This window comes from Trachypithecus francoisi, unplaced genomic scaffold (assembly GCF_009764315.1).
Source record: "Trachypithecus francoisi isolate TF-2019V2 unplaced genomic scaffold, Tfra_2.0 Lachesis_group4, whole genome shotgun sequence".
NCBI classification, from domain to species: Eukaryota; Metazoa; Chordata; class Mammalia; order Primates; family Cercopithecidae; genus Trachypithecus; species Trachypithecus francoisi.
This window is the reverse complement of record NW_022681469.1, coordinates 2,015,613-2,028,939: the sequence shown is the minus strand read 5'-3', so window position 1 is coordinate 2,028,939 and position 13,327 is coordinate 2,015,613. Positions and strand designations below refer to the sequence as shown.

Sequence of the window (13,327 nt, the reverse complement as noted above, 5' to 3'; positions counted from 1 at the left end):
AATCTGCACAGGCGGGGACTGCAAGCAGGCTGAGGGCAGCCTGTGCCTTATTGTCTTGCGGTTGGAAGAGAACACGTAAATCACGTCTCAAATTTGAGGCAAGTAGCTAATGATGTTTATGTATAAGAGGAAGGTGGAGTCATTGGTTCTTTGTGGCCATCAGAGGACCGACATTCCTGTAGGTCTCATGGATTAAGTCTGCGTTCAGCAATCCCTAACAGAATTTTTGCCTGCAGATACATTTGCACAATTGTGCAAACTGAGTACATATTCATTGCATCATTTTTTGTAAAAAGCTGAGAAAATTGCCCACCAACACATCGTGCCACACATGTCCATGGAACACCATGCAGCCTCACCATTGATAGGGCAAGATGACCGAGACACATTATCAGATGAGAAAAGCAAGGCACGAATAGTGTGTCTAATGTGCTCACTGCCTCAATTTTGAAACTAGAGGAGGGAGAACGTTTTCTCGTGCATGCATTAAATCTCTGGGAGCACTCAAGACGCTGAAGCGTTCGTTGCCCATGGGAATGGGAGCTGGGTGTCTGTGAGACAGGGATGAGAATTTTCACACTGCACCTTAGACACCAGAGCATCACGAACATCTGAAACGATGTTCAGATTTCCCGATCATCTTGCTTTTTTTGTTAACAATTATTTAAACTCTGGCACAAGCAAGCCATCATGCATTTCATCATGCATTTGGCCCACCTCCCTCAATTTTGCCTTGTAATTTAATTAATAGGGGAACTGGAACTGGGGCCTGGCGCGGTGGCTCACGCCTGTAATCCCAGCACTTTGGGAGGCCGAGGTGGTCAGATCATGAGGTCAGGAGATTGAGACAATCCTGGCTGACACGGTGAAACCCCATCTCTACCAAAAATACAAAAAATTAGCCGGGCATGGTGGCGGGCACCTGTAGTCCCAGCTACTCGGGAGGCTGAGGCAGAAGAATGGCGTGAACCCCGGAGGTAGAGCTTGCAGTGAGCTGAGATCGCACCACTGCACTCCAGCCTGGGCGACAGAGCAAGACTCCGTCTCAAAAAAATAAATAAATAAAAATAATAGGGGAACTGGGTTGCACTACGTTGCTGCTTTGTATCTCTTGAAAACCTATAGAGGTCTCATCAGATTCTAAATTTGAATTTTTCTTTTTTTGGCAATAATATCACATAATGTCGTATGCTTCCCATTCCCTTAATCATCGTAGAGATCCACTTCTCGTGAGTCATCTCCCCACAAAGCTGGAATCAATCTCCGTATCAAAATTCCTCTTGATTTTAGTGGTCACTTATCATCACTTCCTAGATCCATTGTTTAATGTGCTTCTAAAACAGCCGTGTTCTAATTACATAATTGTATCATGTATTAGCTGGAATTTTGTATTTAAAAACAGCTTTGTTTCTTCTCACCAGTTATTTGGTTAACCTGAGGAATAGCTTGTACAGGAAAGATAGAATAAATCTTGATCCTTTTATAGACAGGGTCTCGCTGTGCATTGCCCAGGCTGGAGTGCCGCGGTGTGATCATACCTCAGTAATCTTGACCTCCTGGACTCGAGAGATCTTTCCACCTCAGCCTCCCAAGTAGCTGGGAATATAGGGGCACACCACCCACCACACCTGGCCAATTGTTTTGATTTTTTGTTTTTAATGGAAATTAGGTCTTGTTATGTTGCCCAAGCTGGTCTCGAACTCCTAAGCTCAAGCCATCCCCCAGCTAGGCCTCCCACAGTGCTGGGACTGCAGGTGTGAGCTATGCGCCTGGCCTGGACTGTTATGTATCCCTTTTTATGCCTGAAGCACAGGGCACAATTTTTTATCTAATTTAGAATTAAGCCATCAACGTAATTTTTTAAAGAAGCAAATGTGGGCGGGGCGCGGTGGCTCACGCTTGTAATCCCAACACTGTGGGAGGCCGAGGTAGGCGGATCATGAGGTCAGGAGTTCGAGACCAACCTGGCCAATGTGGTGAAACCCCATGTCTACTAAAAATACAAAAATTAGCCAGGCATGGTGGCGGGCGCCTCTAATCCCAGCTACTCGAGAGGCTGAGGCAGGAGAATGGCTTGAACCAGGGAGGCAGAGGTTGCTGTGAGCCGAGATGGCACCACTGCACTCCAGCCTGGGCAACAAGAGCAAGACTCAGTCTCAAAAAACAACAACAAAGCAAATGTGGTTTCAGGAAAATGGGACTGCAGTGGTCACTTTTTACTGATTGGAGCTGGCACATTTTGTATGCTTTGTATTAAAACCCATGTAATACCGTGCTTGTTACAGTGCCATCTTGTACACCTGCTGTTTTTCAGGAGTTGTATCCCGCATTTTGTATTCACAATGGAGGCTCTGACCTTGAGCGGCTGCCCACAGCCAGCACCTGCATGAACCTGCTGAAGCTCCCTGAGTTCTATGACGAGACACTTCTGCGAAGTAAACTTCTCTATGCTATTGAATGTGCTGCTGGCTTTGAGCTGAGCTGAAGCTGATGCTAGGATCCGACCCCTGCAGAGAACCAGTGCTTCCTACATCAGCAGCGCCTCCCCAGACCCACGAGGATACTCAGAGTGCACGCCTGAGGCTCTCCCAAGCTCCTCCTTTCATTCTGCCATTCCTCCCTCTCTTCCTTTTTTAAATGATTTTTATTACGGTGTGGTCACTTATTTAGAGGGACATTGCTTTTCAAATAACTTAAAATAACACGTTATGTGCCATGTGGCTACTTTAGTAACATTGCCAAGAAGAGCACAGTGTTTAGACTAGTGGCATCTCAGCGAAATTAACCAAAGATGAAGCTTTGGCTTTGCTGATGAGATCAGAGCCCTCCTGAGCAGGCAGCGCTGCTGCAGGGTTCAGACAAGGCTGCGTGGGCGGCAGAGATACAGGGTCCGAGGCTGAGACGCCACGGGGTCGCTGCTGCTCATGTTGGATTGTTTACAAGCCTCATTATTAAAACGGAAGGCATTTTTTTCTGCTGCCTTTCCCAGAGTGGTTAGGTTTGGAAAAGAGATGACGATGGTAATATTTTATTTGTGCTTTTTAAGCCATTTCCCCAAATGGGACTAGCATGCTTGTTTTCAGTAGACCATGGACTGCCTCATGATGGTTTGGAGATTCTGTCTGTGGATGTGAGGTGGGGACTTCATTCATTGTCCTATTTCTATCTCCGCTTTGTGCCTGGAGAGCTTTCAGGGGAGGTGGAAGAGGAGGGTCTGCCCAGCTCCTGCAACGTCTGTCACCCACTATACCCAGTTACTTGGGGGGGAGGACAGACCCTGGGGTGTCGTTAGAGTTGTTTGAACCAAAGTGGCAGCTGCATCTTTGTCCCGATGCTAGCCGTGCCGGTCTCTCCGTCATCCGCTCGCCCTCCTTGCCCCTGGGCTGCGCCCACTTGTCTTCCTGGATATTTGGGGGTGACTGGCCGTGCTCAGCACCCTCTGCTTCCTGGTGCTGCTCTGACTCGAAGACGGGACAGTCTCTGGTGCAAATCCAGGGAAGAGGAGTGTCAGTAGTTCTTGCAGTAGGCACTTTATCAGGACCTGACTTGTTGCTGGGTGGTTTTAGTCTCTACAAACAGAAAGTGTTTCAAAGCGTCAGCTGTGGGAGCAGAGTGACCCTTTGCTGATGCTGGGGGGAGGGGATCTAAATCCTCATTTATCTCTTCTGTCTAGTATTTTACTGTCACTGGAGGCTCTGTGGGCTGTCATAGTTAATTGACCATAATTAGCAATATACTTTTAAATGTGGGAAAGCTGAATGACACTTTTAAGACAATGAACATGATCAAAACAAAATGTGTAATTTCTTAATTTGAATAATAAATTAAGTGTTTAAATGCTATTCGTAGTCTTGATATACAGAAATAAAATAATTAGGGTTGGTCTTTTTTATGTTAGGTTGTTTTATGTTGAATGTTCTATATCTTAGTAGTTAATTTGTATATTTTATTATCAGTATTTTGGAAATAGCGTATCTGAGACTGAAGAGAAATTGACAATTATTTGTGGTTTTTTTCCTCAGCTATTCTGAGCTTATTTATTTATTTGTATGTTCTAATGGCTAAACATTTACATTAAATGTTTTTTTTTTCCCAAGACTGTGTTGGAGTCCTACCCCAGATCGTTGTGATTAGTGCCACTCTGCTTTTGTAAAGCCACAGTTTCCGAATGGTACTAGTTTTGTCACAGGTGTTTGCATGTCTCCAGCTAATGGAGTATAGTGAGATGGCCGACACTCCCTGAGAACCAGAGGTCCTCGGGAGGAGTGCCTGTCATCGGGGGTGGGCTGAGCGTGGCTCCCAGGCCGGCAGCCGGTGTCCTCATATTCCAACCAGCCACGGGTGTTGCCTTCCCGAGTCTCCCATTGGGTCTGGCGTTAGTTCTTGAAAAATGTCTGGAGGAAGTTTCTTTGTTTTTTGTTTTGTTTGCACTTTTCTAGGTTCTGTCCTTTCTGCTTTCTGGTAATTTTGTACACAAACCTAAATGTTGACTTGGGATTATTGCAGATATTTCTCATGAGGTAGTATCTGCAGAGAGATCTTTGTTTTGGTATCCTGAGCTCGTTAAGGCAGCTTTATCAATTGCAGTGGTTTGCACGATGGTGTGTGCTTTTGCGGAGTGTGTGAAACCAGGTACTGTGTCCCACCCCATTGTGAGCCTGCAGTCTACAGTCTATGCATCCATGCCGTTGACAGGCAGGCCTCCAATTGTGGAACTGGGAGCACGGGAAAGGCTGTGGTAGGGTTAATGACTCCTTCCAGGAACTTCCTGAGGAGGTGAGTGGTGAACCTGAAATAATTGAATACATAAGCTTTCTCATACTTCAAAGAAAAATAAACAGCTAAAGGCATACGGTAACTCAAATAGAAAATCAGGGCATGCTCAGCTCGTTCAGATTCGCCTGCTCCGGGGCCGCAGGCATCACAGCTAGCAGGATAGTCTAGGAAGTGTCGCAGCCACCCTGTGCATCCCTCACAGAACAGCAGGTTCACCTGGAGGGTTTTCTAATGAGAGATGACCTAGACTTCCCAAATACGGGCTGCGAGTGCTACACTGCGGCATGCTGGGATCAACCCAGGGGGGTTTCCTGGTGCTTGGATGGTGGCCACAGTTGGTGACCTGAAGAGACTGGTGACCAGCATGTCCAGGTGGGAAAAGGCACTGACGACACAGAGGTCTCTGCTTGCAGAAAGTTCTGAGGGTAAGTTCTTGAGCCTAAGTGCTTTGTGCCTCGGCTGATCTGTGGAACAGGGACAGTCTAGAGGCTTAGGTTTCACGGGAGCATTCTGGATGCAGTGGGCATTGCAGACAGGCTTTTTGACTCTAACATACTGTGAACACAATAGAACCATGTTTGAATTTGCCTCCCTAGGTGACTGGCATCATAAGTTGCAAACATCGCATCTTCGGAAGCTCTAACAGCCTACAAGGTTACAATAGTTTTGACCAAGGTCTTAATGATGAAAATGTTGCTGTATAAAGGCAACGTTTCTACATTACTACTCCTTTTTCTTCTGCAGCGGTAGGCAGAAAACAGTAATCTCTTTAAATACTGATCTCTCTTTATGTGCTTTTTTTTTTTTGAGAGACAGAGTCTTGCTTGTTTGCCCTGGTTGGAGTGCAATAGCACTATCTAGACTCACTGCAAGCTCCGCCTCCGGGGTTCGAGTGATTCTCCTGCCTCGGCCTCCCGAGTAGCTGGGATTACAGGCATGAGACACTGCGCCCGGCCCCACTTTTGCGTTAAAAGGATGGCTCACGTTCTGATTACCGAGATGGACTGCTGTGGTTTGGATTCATCGATTGCCCACTTCTAAATGTTGACAGGAGGCAGTGTCCATTGTTAGCTTATAACTGAAGGTCTTATTTATGTTCAAAATACTGAGCTGAAGATCTCTTGACACCAATTATCCGGTTCAGATAGGAACTCCCACCACCAGCCTGGTCTTCCCTGACCCAGGAGTGGGCAAAAGCAAGGGTAGAGGCTTGAAGGGTGTCACAGGAGGGAACCATAGCCAGCCAACTGGTGCTGCCTAGAGAGGCAAACACAGCAGAAGTCATTGGGTTTTTCTTTCTGCACGATCCAGAATGAAGGCACATCTGTTGTGCTCATTAAGGCAATTTTATGTCGTGGGAAACAGCCTATTTTCAGTCTTGAATCTGTTGTGGAGGGTGTTCACATATTGAGTCACCCAAAGAATTCAGTTGCTGGGAACGTTTCTTGGATTTGTGGATAGCACAAGGTCCAGGTGTGTCCTTGAACTGCCAGGATTGCAGACAGAAGTCTACCTCCATGATGGGCGCTCCACGCATTCACAGCTCAGGACCCGCGTGTGAACTGGCCAGCATCATTCCACATACGCGCTGTGCTAGGTAATGGGATGGTGCTGATGGACTGATGAGTTTGAGGTGATGACTGAATGGATGCTGTCGTGCTCGCATCCACAGAACCACAGACTTGACAGGACCAGAGCTGTTAGAGCTCATTCAAGTATGCGGGGGGTGGTCGTTCTTAAAATGGCATCGTGTTCATGGTCATCAGCTCCCTGTGGCTGCCATAGCAAATTACCACAAATCAGGTGGCTTAAAGCAGCAGCATTTCTCCTCTCCAGGGATCGGGAGGCCTCACAGCCTCGGGGAGGAACCCTTTGTCTCCTCCAACTTCTGGTATCTGGGGTCTTCTCCCCCTGTCCCCAGTGTCCTGCCTTTTTCCTATAAAGACACCCCAGTAATCCAGGATGATCTCATCTCAAGATCCTCAATTACATCTGCAAAGACTTTTTCCAAATAAGGCCATGTACACATGCTGGGGCTCAGGACGTGGGCCTGTTTCTTCGGGCAAGCACCGTTCAGCTGGCTGTGTTGATTTTGTGTGGCAGGTAGACCCCTGGGGATTTGGAAACGTGTTCTGGTTGCACTTGGCTGTTGCCCACACAGACTTGAACAAGCCTTTCCTTTGACTCAGTAAAACGAGGGATGTACCAGGTGAGTGTTCCCAGCCCTTCCTGAAGGTCATTGTGTCTCTAGGGGTGGGGGCCTAGCAGTCTGTGTTGTTGGAAGTGTCTTGGATAATCCTTCCCAAGTGATTTCTGGAAAACAATTAGACATTCTCAGAAAATCCTTTTCAGTGTGAAAAGCTTCTAGGGTGGGAGTTGCACGGCATTCCAGCCGATTTGCCTGGAGTTCATTTCTGGTGCTCTGGGGAATCTTGATGCCTGCAGCACCTGGGCCAGTACCTCCAGCTGTACGTGCCATCCAGGCTCCATGGAGGATGGGTCCTGGGCACAGCTGCCCTTCGAGCCTCTGCTTTTGCTTTTGCCCACTCGGGGGTCAGGGAAGATGAGGCTGGTGGTGGAGCTCCTATCTGAAACGTAAAATTGGTGTCAAGGGATCTTCAGCTTAGAATTTTGAACATAAAGAAGGCCCTCGGCCAGGCGCGGTGGCTCACACCTGTAATCCCAGCACTTTGGGAGGCCGAGGCAGGCGGATCACGAGGTCAGGAGATAAAGACCATCCTGGCTAACACGGTGAAACCCCGTCTCTACTAAAAATACAAAGAAATTAGCTGGGCGTGGTAGCAGGCGCCTATAGTCCCAGCTGCTCGGGAGGCTGAGGCAGGAGAATGGCATGAATCCAGGAGATAGAGCCACTGCACTCCAGTCTGGGTGACAGAGCAAGACTCCGTTTAAAAATTTAAAAAAAGGGGGGCCCCTCAGTTATAAGCCAATGACGGGTTCTAGAGGCTAATGGCAGCCCAGAGCCAGACGCAGCCCGGACTGCGTCCTACGTTCCTGACACGTAGGCTGTCCCTAGGCACCTGGCCCTCCTCGGGTCAGCCTTGCCTTCTCCCACTCAACACCTGCCACTGCATCACAGACCCGACAACACCTGAGGCCTTCCTGCCACTTTCTCTGCCACTCCCTGTCCCAAGCCATTGGCTTATCTTCGCAGCAAAGTGTCCTCCATCCTCAGTCCCTGCCCACTGCCAAAGTGACCCTGATCTCAAGGCAGTCCATGACACTCCTCTGGGCAAGACCTTCCCAGTGTGTCCCCAGCTGTGGGGAGAGCTGAGACCCTGTGATTCGCCCCTGGTGCCATCAGACCACACCCCTCCCCAGCTTGGGGCCCTGGGATGTGTGCTGTGCTGTGGGGCGTGGCTGATCTCGTGTTCTGCGGCAGTTTTGCCCAGTGCCACCTCTACCCCCCCCCCCCCCCCGACCTGAGCACATCCATCCTCTCTTGTTGGTCTCTTTCTCTGGAGTGCTGGTTTTGGTCTAATACACCATGTACTTCACTCATTTCTCCCCCACCATGTAAGTTTCATGGAGGGTGGGAGTTTAGTAAATTGCTGTTTACCAAGCACATAGAGTAACGCCTTGCACACAGTAGGTGCTCAGTAAATACTTGTTGAGTGCATGGATTTGCTGCATCTAGGAGAACGGTCTTGTTAACTACGGTAAATTTCAAGTTACCCCTGTATGGTTTCCACCCTCAATTCTTGGACCCCCATTTTTCTCACGAGAGCCTCCCTGCGGCTGCCAGCCGGCCCCAGCTCAGGGTAGTAGTGGGCACCTCTCTGGTGGTCGCACTATGGGCGGCTGCCCATGTGTCCAGCAAGTGCCTGCCTTGCCTGCTCCAGACCCCAGGTGGGCTGTGTGGTCCTGGGCAGTGCATGGGCTCCATCTGGTGGTCAGGAGTGGGCACTGCGAGTGGAAGGGCCTGCGGTCTGGAAGGTGATCTTCACCCAGGTCCCTCCTGCACCCACAGCCAGAGTCAGCAGGCTTGCACTGCTTGTGTCTCCTCATCAGGAGGTGGCTATTAAAACAGCAATATACAGCTAACCTTTTAAGAGAAACGTTGAAGTTTTTGAGATGGGGTTTCCCTCTTGTTGCCCAGGCTGGAGTGCAATGGTGCAATCTCGGCTCACTGCAACCTCTGCCTCCTGGGTTCAAGCGATTCTCCTGCCTCAGCCTCCCACCTGGCTGGGATTACAGGTGCCCGCCACCACGCCCAGCTAATTTGTGTATTTTTAATAGAGAGGATCTTGCCATGTCCAGGCTGGTCTCGAACTCCTGACGTCAGGTGATCCTCCCACCTTGGCCTCCCAGAGTGCTGGGATTACAGGCATGAGCCACCGCGCCCAGCAGAAATGTTAAAGTTTAAAATCCCATTGCCTTAGTTCCTCAAAGGTTACACACAGAGCAGCAAGTCAGCAGTTTCTACTAGGTTTACAGTAAAGAAGGGAAACCTGGCCGGGCACCCGGGCTCATGCCTGTAATCCTAGCACTTTGGGAGGCCAAGGCGGGTGGATCGATTGAAGCCAGGAGTTTGAGACCAGCCTGGGCAAGATGGCAAAACCCCATCTCTACAAAAAACGGAAAGGTTAGCAGGGCATGGTGGTGCACGCCTGTGGTCCCAGCTGCTCTGGAGGCAGAGGTAGGAGGATCACGTGAACCCGGGAGGTCAAGGCTGCAATGAGCTGTGAGTGGCACCACTGCACTCCAACCAGCCACAGTGTGAAACCCGGTCTCAAAGAAAAGTGAAAACCCGTGTCCACACGCAGACTTGTGCACAGATGTTCATAGCTGCATTACTCACGATAGTCAAATGATGGAAACACAGAAGTGTTCATCAGCTGAGGACGGAATCGACATTTTGTGGCCCCTCCATGCAGTGGAATAGGACTTGGTTGTAAAAGGAAGTGTGGGCCGGGCGCGGTGGCTCACGCCTGTAATCCCAGCACTTTGGGAGGCCGAGACAGGCGGATCACGAGGTCAGGAGATCGAGACCATCCTGGCTAACACGGTGAAACCCCGTCTCTACTAAAAATACAAAAACTAGCCGGGCGAGGTGGCGGGCGCCTGTAGTCCCAGCTACTCAGGAGGCTGAGGCAGGAGAATGGCGTAAACCCGGGAGGCGGAGCTTGCAGTGAGCTGAGATCTGGCCACTGCACTCCAGTCCGGGCAACGGAGTGAGACTCCGCCTCAAAAAAAAAAAAAAAAAAAAAAAAAATGAGCCGGGCGTGGTGGCGGGCGCCTGTAATCCCAGCTACTCGGGAGGCTGAGGCAGGAGAATGGCGTGAACCCGGGAGGCGGAGCTTGCAGTGAGCTGAGATTGGGCCACTGCACTCCAGCCTGGGCGACAGAGCGAGACTCTGTCTCAAGAATAATAATAGTAAGCCGGGCGCGGTGGCTCAAGCCTGTAATCCCAGCACTTTGGGAGGCCGAGACGGACAGATCACGAGGTCAGGAGATCGAGACCATCCTGGCTAACACGGTGAAACCCCGTCTCTACTAAAAAATACAAAAAACTAGCCGGGCGAGGTGGCGGGCGCCTGTAGTCCCAGCTACTCAGGAGGCTGAGGCAGGAGAATGGCGTGAACCTGGGAGGCGGAGCTTGCAAAGTGAGCTGAGATCCAGCCACTGCACTCCAGCCTGGGCGACAGAGCGAGACTCCGTCTCAAAAAATAAATAAATAAATAATAATAACAACAGTAAAGTAAAAGTGTGATAACACACCGCAGCACGCAGCACGGGTGCGCCTCAGTGACTTTAGATACAAAAGGACACCTGCCGGGTGACCCCCTGACCTGGTGACTCCCTGACCTGAAGTGTCCAGCACAGGAACGTCTGCAGAGGCTGGGACCAGACTGGTGCTTGTTAGGGCTTAGCGGGGAAGAGACAGGCACTGACAGCTGATGGGTATAGGGCTTCTTTGGGGGCTGATTGAATGTTCCGGAGTTGGTGGTGGTGGCTGCACAATCTTGTGAATATACTTAGAAATAAGAAACTGTATACAGCTGACCCTTGCATAACGCGGTCTGAGCCGTGCAGGTCCACTGAAGCATGGGTGGTTTTCCATGAAAGTTGCCTTCTATTGAGTGTGCCAGCCTCTCACCTCGACTTCCGCCTGCCCCTCCTCCTCTAGCCCACTTTATTGTAAGAATACAGCATATGACACATAGCATAGGAACCATGTGCTAACCACTGCTGGTGTCACCGGTTAGTTAGGCTTCTGGTCACCAGCAGGCTGAGTTCCATTTTTGAGGAACACTGCCTCGTTCAGAGGAAAGACTGGAGTTGGAAATTCTGTCAAACCCACTTGAAGAAGCTTGGAACTTTCTAATTTGGGGGCATAGTTATCTTACTTCATTCTTATCTTTGCGGAGGCTTCCAGTTCAGAAAGAATGGGCCTGGGGCGGTCTTTCTCTTCTCCCAGGACCACCAGTAGAAGGATCCCTTCCTTTGAGGTGGGGCCCACTTGGATCCGCAGGGGCCTCCCCTCCCTGCAGCACCCTTGCCCCCCCTCCCCTACTCAGGGGCCCCTGGGACCAGAGACCCCAGCCCTAGGGACACCCTGCTGGGCCTGTGCTGCCACCAGGGCCCCTCTCCTCTCCTCCGGGGTGACCGCGGTGGCCGTAAGGACCTTACCAGGGTCTGCTCTGGGCGATTTTCCTCCTTGGGACCCTGGGCTGGGATCCTCCCAGGGCCTGACCCCGCGGACACACGGACTTTATGTGCCGGCTGAACCCAGCATGAGGCCCACTTCATTTCCGTATTCATTCATTCGCCCTGTAAACACCGAGAACGCGCAAATCCTGCGGGGCCCGGGCTTCCGGGAGGAGCTGAACGGACGGGGGGCGCGAGGGGCGCGGGGGGCGCGGGCTCGCTCCAGGCGGAAGTCCCGGGAGAGCCTCTGGGGACTCCAGGGCCGCGGGAATGCGGGGGCTGCAGGGTCCGGATTTGCATTTCCCGCGCTGGGCTGGGGGGCGCCCGAGGCCTGCAGGAGACCCCGGACCCAGGGCTCGAAGTCCAGGAGGTGATTCGGAAGGGCCTGGGATCCAGCCGAGGGGCTGCCCCGCGCCGCTCCCGGGAGACGCGAGGACCCCCAGGAAGGAAGGAGAGCCACGCCCGTCCCCGCCACGTTCCAGAGACTTGGAACCGCGCAAAGGACGCTTTGGACTCGGCCACCCTGGGGGCCTGGCGGCCGCTCTCCCAGGAAACGGGTCCGCGGAGGGAGGACGCGTCTCCAGCAGCCAAGGCTGCTCCCCGCCCGCTCCAGCCCGCAGCCCTCCGGGCCCTCCCGAGCCGCGGTCCTGAGAGTTCTCGGGGGTCCCCACCGGGGGCCGGAGGTCGGAGGAGGGAGGGGAGGCCTGCGCTGGACGGTGCCGCGCGGATAGCAGAGGACGCCCGTGGGTGTCGCCCCCACGCCGGCTGCTCCAGGCCCCCCGCCCCGCCCGCACTCCTGCCCTGACCTGGGAACTCAGGCGCAACAGGCCGGGCTGTGTGGGATTGCAGCACGCACCTGATCTGCAGGTCACTGAAGACGGGGTTTCCATTGTTTCCGTCTTTTGAGAAGCGCTGGTCCTGGTGAGCCATCTTCTGTCCATGCAGGCGACTTGCGGGGCACAAAATGCTCCTCGGGCTCACAGCCAGTGTGGAGAACCGCTGGCTGCAGACCAGGCCTGGGCTCTGTGGCTCTGGGGCCACAGGGGCCTGGGTGAGCAGCCCAGCTGCGTGGGACATGTTCCCGAAGACCCTGCTCACAGGGACTCCTAGACCCGGACGTGGCAGGTGGCAGCTGCCCGTGAGATTGCATTTCAGGTAAACGGTGAATAAGATGTTAGCACCGGTGTGTCCCGGAGGGTGTCACCTGAAATACGCGTTTCACACCAGGTGTGTGTCCCCCGCCGCCCCCGGAAGGAAGTCAGCGCAGGCCACAGGATGGATTGATCTAAAGGCCCAGAGCAGGAAGCAGAGCGCACAGAACACCAGGGCTGGGCTGTTGACACCTCTCAGGGCCACGTGGGTGCTCCCCATCCACACATCACAGCAGGGTCTGGGGGCAAGGACATGGTGTCCAGCCAGCAGGACAGGGATGCAGACAGCAGAGGCCATCTGCCTCGAAAGGCCAGGAACTAAGACAGCCCCAAGTCTGGAGGCTGGAGGTCAGGACAGAACTGCCTGGAGACCGGGACCTGCCTTCCAGCTGGCCCTGAAGAGCTGCTCAGGCTGCCCTAGGAGTGGAGGGGAGAATAAGCTAAGAGGCAGCCGAGGAAGGTCCAGTGCAGGGCCAGGAGGCCGGGCTCAGTGCCACGGGACAGTGCAGGACCCTGGTAGGTGAGAGGACAGGACCCCTCCCTGTGGCCCACCACCCACATAGGCAGCACCCCGCCCAGGCCGGGAGGCACTGGGTACCCGGATGCAGGAGCTGCCAGCCGGGCTGGGGGTCAGGCCTGCTTCTCTCTAAGATGCTGTGGGTGCGTCCCCCACCGAGCCCCCTCACCGAACACCAGGCCCCGCCAGGGCAGAGGGAGAGGGAGGCGAA

The 13,327-nt window shown here is 52.5% G+C and overlaps 2 protein-coding genes and 1 long non-coding RNA gene across 3 annotated transcripts in view; 2 read left to right on the top strand and 1 right to left on the bottom strand.

The window, feature by feature from the left end:
• The window catches only part of UBE3C (ubiquitin protein ligase E3C), a 139,430-nt gene extending 135,341 nt beyond the window's left edge, over positions 1 to 4,089 (top strand). The window contains exon 23 of the mRNA XM_033193885.1: positions 2,315 to 4,089. Coding sequence (XP_033049776.1) covers positions 2,315 to 2,485 — 171 coding nt within the window. The 3' untranslated portion in view covers positions 2,486 to 4,089. The remainder of the gene's footprint in view (positions 1 to 2,314) is intronic.
• On the bottom strand, positions 3,032 to 12,422 carry LOC117073256. The gene is made up of 2 exons (XR_004433185.1): positions 12,305 to 12,422; positions 3,032 to 7,364 (listed from the first exon to the last, which is right to left on the bottom strand). It is a non-coding gene; the product is annotated as an uncharacterized LOC117073256 (long non-coding RNA).
• Positions 10,475 to 12,448, top strand: LOC117073254. Its single transcript, XM_033193886.1, has 2 exons — positions 10,475 to 11,818; positions 12,316 to 12,448. Exons 1-2 carry the CDS (start codon positions 11,187 to 11,189, stop codon positions 12,371 to 12,373), a joined length of 690 nt encoding a protein of 229 aa, XP_033049777.1. The 5' UTR covers positions 10,475 to 11,186; the 3' UTR covers positions 12,374 to 12,448.
• The last annotated feature ends 879 nt before the right edge of the window (positions 12,449 to 13,327 follow it).